At 56.5% G+C, this 7085-nt stretch overlaps 1 protein-coding gene across 1 annotated transcript in view; it reads left to right on the top strand.

The window, feature by feature from the left end:
- The window catches only part of KCNN3 (potassium calcium-activated channel subfamily N member 3), a 16512-nt gene that overhangs the window by 1687 nt on the left and 7740 nt on the right, over positions 1-7085 (top strand). Inside the window, exons 3-4 of the mRNA XM_017727949.1 lie at positions 1570-1665; positions 4788-5206. Of these exons, the coding sequence (XP_017583438.1) occupies positions 1570-1665; positions 4788-5206 (515 nt within the window). The remainder of the gene's footprint in view (positions 1-1569; positions 1666-4787; positions 5207-7085) is intronic.

The following is a 7085-nucleotide window of genomic DNA, read 5'->3' as shown; positions in this document are numbered from 1 at the left end:
GACAGCCACAGGGTGCAGGAGAGTCCCTGGCTCCGGCCTCCGCAGGCCCTTGGCCAGATTTGCAGCAGCGAGCGACCGTGTATAAATCCCCCCACAACAGCCCCCGGTGAGAAACCAGCACTCACCAGCAGGGACATGACCATGAGTGTGGGAGTGCGTGTGATCAGGGCTGGCTGCCTCTGTGCATTTGGGGATGTCAGCACAGCTCCAACTCTGCCCCATGGCCCCAGCCACGCCACCTCATGCTCCCAGCCAGAGGGTGCCAGGGCTGAACTGGGAAGTGGCCAGGGTTTGCCTGCTCCCTGCCTGTCAATCGATTGTGGGCAGGACAGGGCCTCTCCTGCCCATAGGACAATATTGCTGCTTCCCACCACTTGTGCAGCACCACCAGAGTGAAGCATCCTGCCACCCACATGGTGGAACAGGACATGTGCCAGGGGTGCCAAGGTCTTGCCCCACTTCAGCCAAGACCCCATGTTGTTTGCTGCGAGCATGGGATCCAGGAATGGCTCCCCCTGACAGGTCTCTTCAGACCCAGCACTGGCAGGAGGCATTGGTAAACATAGTATGTAACACTTGCCAGGTGGGGCAGTGGGTGCCCGTGCATCAGGCAGGGTTTGTGTGCCTGGGAAGGGTCTTGCTAGAGCCACCTTGGCATGATGCTGCCCCAGAGTTTGCCTGTTAATAGCTAGTGTTTAGTCCCAGCACTTTTCTCAGCACCAGCCATTATATCCACACAATTGCACAGCCAGAGCCAAGTTGTTAACAATGCAGTGCCGCCTCCGCAGCAAATAGTCCCTTCTCTGCATGCAAACACCCTGTGGAGATGAGGAGCACTGGGGAGAGGGAGCCAAGCAAGGCTGAAGCCAGCCCAGCACGCTGGGGAGCCATGAGTGTGCCAGGTCTTAGCATGCCATGAGTGTGCCAGGCCTCACCATGCTGGGGCTCGGCATGCTGGGGATGGTGTGGAGGTGTGTAGTGCAGTAGTGAGGGGGTTGGTTTGGGAATAACACCTTGGTGAAGGGCTGCCAATGCCCTAGCATCAGTGGGGCTGGATTGTGGCTGGCACGCACGTGAGTTTACCAATATCCAAAGGGAACAGTGACTCCTGCTTTTCCCAGTGGGGTTCTGGGGACCCACCAGTTCAGCCATCAGCGAATCAGGGGCTGGTTTAATTTACATAAGACTAAGCAGCAGGAGGGTCTAGTTAGATCATCTGTTTGGATACCATAACACTGGGCTCAGGCTAGACGGGGCCAGGGCACTGGCATTGCACATCTCAGAGGGGAGGCTGGGAACTGCACTCAGCAGAAGAGAATTAAAAAAGAGTTTTGGAGAGAGAGCATGTGGTGCTGGTGGTACCAGCGGTGCCAGTGATGCTGGTGGTACTTATGTGCCCTTACTACCATGCCAAGCTGCTTGGGGGGGAAGCTGAAGCAGCAAAAGTGCTATTGAGGACAGGGACAGCAGGTGTTGGGGGGCAGCATCTTCTTTGGGGTGTGGAGTCCAGTGCCAGCAGAGTCCCACAGCTGTGTACCTCCTAATGCCTTCCCTGCTTTCACCCTGCAGGACTCCATGTTCTCCCTGGCCCTGAAATGCCTTATAAGCCTCTCCACCGTCATCCTGCTGGGCCTCATTATCGCCTATCACACACGGGAGGTGCAGGTAGGTCCTGGCATCACCAGTGCCTAGCAAGGGGCTGCTGTGGGGTTTGCCAACCACCTGGGTGGGACACAGTACCTGAGCTCACATCCTGCTCCATCCTGGAGACTCCTTCCTCTTTGTCAGGGTCTTGGGGGGCAGTGAGGATTCTTGGGGGGCAGTCAGACCAGGCACCAAGGGGGTCTGTCTGGGCCCCGGGTGCCTGGCAGATTTGCTGGTGGCTTGGGGAGACTGTAGCCAGAAATGGCTCAGACCAGTCAAAGTGCCAAGAAAAGCCATGAAATCCTTTTCTAATCAGGGCTGCACACTCTCTTCCTCCCTGGGAAGTTAAAGGACTCCTAGTTTTTTCCAGGAAGGCTGTGCTTCCCTGTGCGACCTAGCTTTGGCACAATGCCAGCCTGTTTTGGGCACGGGAGGAATGAATCACCGGTCAGGAGAAGGAGCATCCTGGGAAGGGATGTCAAAGCCCCTGGCCCTGAGTGCACCATAATCCCACCTTGTCCCTCCTGGGGGTGGGGGACTGAGGGGTTTTGCTGGCAGCAGCATCCCACTCCCTGCCTGCCTCTGTCCGGGCAGCCCCCAGTCCAGCTCAGCCTGCCTGCATGGGGACCAAGCCTGGGGGTGAGGTACTCAAGGCAAATATTTGAGAGCTCTGGTTCTTGCTGGAATAATATTTACCCTGGGATGACGGTGGTTGGGGTCAGCCGGGCGAGCCGTGCCCCTGGTGCTCAGTGTTTCCTCCGCTTGTTGTTCCTGGCAGTGGGTTGTGCAAACACAACATCCACCCAGGCGGCACACAGGTCATCCCACCTCTCCTGCCTTGACCAGAGCCAAAGTCCCACTGCTGTCCCTCTGTACATGGGGACTGAACCTCACCATGGTCCTGGCTGCTCTGCCAGGCCAGTTACACTGTCAAGACAGGGAATTAGATGAATTTGACTTGATCTGCTCCAAAGGAAGTTGTGCTGGCTGCTGGTTGCCCTATGTGTTATAAAGTGTTCTGAAGGACTTGTTGATAATCCAGCTGAATGGAATGGGGCTGCCAGAGCTGTAAATCCTCAACTTCTTGTACCTCTCAGCCAAGGTGGGGAACTGTGCTCCCTGGCCATGGCACTTGTCAGACCTCCCAGCCTCTGGGAAACAATGACTTCAGCCTCTTCCCTCAGGATTCCCTCTTCCTCTCTTGTCCAGAGCAGCTGTGGCTGCCTCATCCCTGGAAGTGTTCAAGGCCAGGTTGGACGGGGCTTGGAGCAACGTGGTCTAGTGGAAGGTGTCCCTGCCCATGAAAGGGGTTGGAATAAGATGAGATTTAAGGTCCTGTTCAACCCAAACCAGTCTGTGATTCTATCATCCTACTAATTGTGTTAATTAGTCCTTTGGGATACTTGAGGCTCTTCCTGTGCCTCAGTTTCTCTGCTATCCTCTGCCAGCACCACACTATCATCACAACATGTGAAGGACAGCAGTGCTGGCAATGCTGCCATCTCCTGCCAAGGTGTTTTGGGGGGGCAGAGACCCCTTGTCCCTGTACTTGGAGTGCCTGGGGCTGTTTATGCTTTTGGTGAAACTTTAGTCCCCATGAGGTGTCTTGGTAGCTTTCCTTGGGCTTTGTTTGTCCGGAGATGTGGTGGCTGACACTCTTGTTCCTTCCCCTGCTGGAGCCAGTGATGCTGGATATGTCGGGGAATGCCCCCTTGGGTACCACAGAACCACACTAGGTTTCCATGGAAACCCATATTGATGCTTTACAGGTACAGAACTGAGAGGGGCTGGCTCAGGGGAATCCTGCCCAAATCCTCTCTTGCTCCTTCCCTTCCCTGGCTTATGGCAACCCCCCACCATGCAGTCAAAAGGCTCCTGCCTTTTCCCTCTTGCTAATTTGTTTATTTTAACACCCTTTTCCAGGAAGGAATAGGCTGTCAGCTTGCTAAATGCCTGAGGATCTCCCTTGACAGCTTGGAGCATTTTTGTAAACAATTTCTCAAACAAAGCAGCTAAAAGGAGCAGAGTTTTCACTACAGAAAGGGAGGGGGGTGTGGCGCCCAGCCACTCCATGAGTCAGTCCTTGTGGCTCCTGCCATCCCCAGGGAGAGCCCCAAGTGCTGTGCCATGCCAGCAAGGCGGCTGGCACAGGTGCACTGAGGCCTCTGGCAGGGCAGGAGGGTTGTTCCTGGGCTCAGTGCCAGCTGGGGCCATGCTCCCCACCCACCAGTCATCCGCTGCCCTGGCTGTGTGCAGCCCTGGATCAGTGAGCAAGCCAGCATCGTTTCATGCTTGCAGGGTTGGGGACGTGGACAGTAGCACCGGCTGCCACATCCCCCTTGGATCCCTTCCTGGTGGCTTCTTTGCCAAGTGCTGCTTGCAGAGAGGCCCTGAGCACATCCCTGCTGCTGTGGGTGATACTGGTGTCCCCACCACACCAGGGAGCAGCTGATGGCAGCCCCAGGACCGCCCTGCCGAGGCAGGAGAGGGTGGGTGACTCCCAGGGCTCTGACAGCATCCCAGAGAGGCCAACTGAGCTGCCATCTCCCCAGCTCCTGCAGAGACCCCAACTCCATCACTGATGATGGGAGAGGAGCTGGTGTACCCAGGATGAACTGTCAGTTGCCATGACAACTGGATCCCATCTCCGCCGGCAGCTGGATGCTCTCGCTGTGGCGTTCACTCCCCAGAAATTGCCCTGGCACCCAGGTGACTGTCAGTGAAATCAGTGCAGCACCAGGAGCACAGGGGCTGGGGTGGCTCATGCTGGTGCTCTGTGGCACCACGACTTGCCCATCTCCGTGGCCTGGGTGAGGGGGACATTTTGGGAGGTGGGCTCCTGCCAGACAGAGTTTGAGTGAGCTGTCCCCATGCTGTGCCTGGGTGTGTGCTCTGGGCACCTTAAAGCTTTTGGTGTCCCCTGCAACGTGACCATGCCCAACACACTTTAGCAGGGCAGCAGAGAGGTTGGTGGTGGCTCATTCCCACATTTTTCTTCTCCGTCCATCCCCAGCACTCCTGGATAAACCACACCCAGCTGCTTTTGGCTCTGGTGTCAGACCCCCACTGTCTATGGAGGGAGGGATCCCAGTGGGCAAGTTGTCTGGGGCCACTAGTAATCGTGTGGTTTTGCATCTTGGTAGCTCTTTGTGATCGACAATGGAGCTGACGACTGGCGGATAGCGATGACCTATGAGCGCATCCTCTACATCAGCCTGGAGATGCTGGTTTGTGCCATACACCCCATCCCTGGGGAGTACAAATTTTTCTGGACAGCTCGCCTGGCTTTCTCCTACACACCTTCTCGGGCAGAGGCTGATGTGGACATCATCCTGTCCATCCCCATGTTCCTGCGCCTCTACCTGATTGCTCGGGTGATGCTGCTGCACAGCAAGCTCTTCACTGATGCCTCCTCACGCAGCATTGGGGCACTCAACAAGATTAACTTCAACACCCGCTTTGTCATGAAGACACTCATGACCATCTGCCCTGGGACAGTGCTGCTGGTCTTCAGCATTTCCCTCTGGATCATTGCTGCATGGACAGTCCGTGTGTGTGAGAGGTGAGAGGGGTTTAGGATGCACTGGAATTGGGGTGCTTTGGGATTCACAGCGGTTTGGCATGAGCAATGGTTTGGGGTATGTGGCAGTTCAGGATGCTTGGCAGTTCAGGATGCTCGGCAGTTCAAGATGCTCAACAGTTTGGAATGCTTGGTGGTTTGGAATGCTCGGCAGTTCAGGACAGCACAACAAGCAGCAGTTTGGGATGTGCAGAGGTTTGGGATGCTCCATGGTTCAAGATGTGCAATGGTTCAGGATGTGCATGATGATGTGCAGTGGTTCTGGATGCTCAGCAGTTTGTGATTCAGGATTCATGGCAGTTTGGGATGCTCAATGGAGATGTGGTGTCCCAACACCCAGCCGGAGGGATGCAGGGCTCTGGAGCCTCAGCAGCCACTGTTTCCCTCCACTGAGCCCTGTTGTTATCAGATAATAAACTGTCTACACAGGCAGGAAGCAGAGCAGGGTCAGCCCTGTCCTCACAGTGCAGTACCTGGGCCAGGCAGGGTCCTCGTACAAGGGGACAGTGTGTGGTGCCAGAAGCCCCAGGAGCACAGGTGGGGGACATGGAGAATGGTGGGAGCCTGGGGGGCTGTGTATGGGGAGAGGCCAGAGGTGCTGATGGTGAGTGACAGGGCCTGGCTCAGGCTCCAGCATCACTGAAACTGACTGCCATGACAACACTGCGGTGACAAACCCACAGCCTGATGGCATGATGCCAGCATCGGCGTGCTCAGCACCGGGGTTGCTGTGGCGACCGGCCTGGTGGGTATCACTGCACCTCCATCTCTCAGGGACCTGCCACCACTCTTTGTCTACTGAAGGAACCAGGGGGCTGCGCTGGTGGCATCCCAGTGCTGTGCCAGAAGGTTTTCTCCACAGCCACAGTGCAAGGTGCCAGCAGCACCTGGGGCAGGGAGGGCAGGTCCTCCACAAGCTGTCCTTTTGTGGCAGCTTTGTGTCATCCTTGGAACTAAGGATGGAACTAACTTGGTGGGATCACACCAGCTGGCACCCCAGGGTTACCTGGGACACCCAGATTGCTTGCAAAGTGAGAGGAAGGCCACCCCTCCTCTTCCCCAGGGTAGGACCCATTGCTCTGGTCATGCTGCAAAAGGGCAGCTGTAAGTGCTGCAGCAGTGGTGTGGGATGGCACACTGAGATTTTATGAGCTTTTACTGGCTGTGTTTGCCTTCCTGCCTCCCTTAATGATGCTCTCCTTATGAGCTGGATCCTCAGGCACTACCTAATTGTGTTTGAGAAATTGTGGTTTATGCCTCCTAAACAGGGAGCAGGCAGACAGGCACCCAGGACATACACGGGAGGGTAATCCCACACCTGGTGAGGCTTAGGCTGGAAAATGCAATTAAGAACTATTAGAAACAAAAAAACCCAGAAATTCTGCCGACAAGGCACTGCAGATCATCAGCACCGCAGTTGCCATCACCTCCCTCTATGTACAGAGTGGCAGAAGCGAACCCAGGTGGGCTGGAGATGCGTCAGTCCTGGGGGATGCAGGACTGGGGGAACGCAGAACTCCTGGGACATGCTCCATGCGTGAGGGATGCAACACCCCTTGTGCGTACACCAGCCCTGGGGCTCACACAGCTCCCACAACGGCTACCCCGGATGTGTCCCCCTGTGCACACCGATGTCGCTGGCACTGGAAACCAATTTGCTGTGGTTTGCAGGACCATTCCCAACCAGCACCCGCTGGGGCCAGGCAGCTTAGAGGTGGCTGTGCCTCTCCGAGACATGGTCCTCGGGCTGGGGTGGCACGGCCGTGGCACGTCTCCTCGGCACTGTGGTCTCCAGTGTCTGTGGGCGCAGCATCCTCCCGTGCGCGCCGCGGGGCCGCACCTCTCCGAAGGCAGAGAGTCG

Source organism: Corvus brachyrhynchos, unplaced genomic scaffold, assembly GCF_000691975.1.
Source record: "Corvus brachyrhynchos isolate BGI_N302 unplaced genomic scaffold, ASM69197v1 scaffold122, whole genome shotgun sequence".
Classification (NCBI taxonomy): domain Eukaryota; kingdom Metazoa; phylum Chordata; class Aves; order Passeriformes; family Corvidae; genus Corvus; species Corvus brachyrhynchos.
This window is presented reverse-complemented; position numbering and strand designations above follow the sequence as displayed.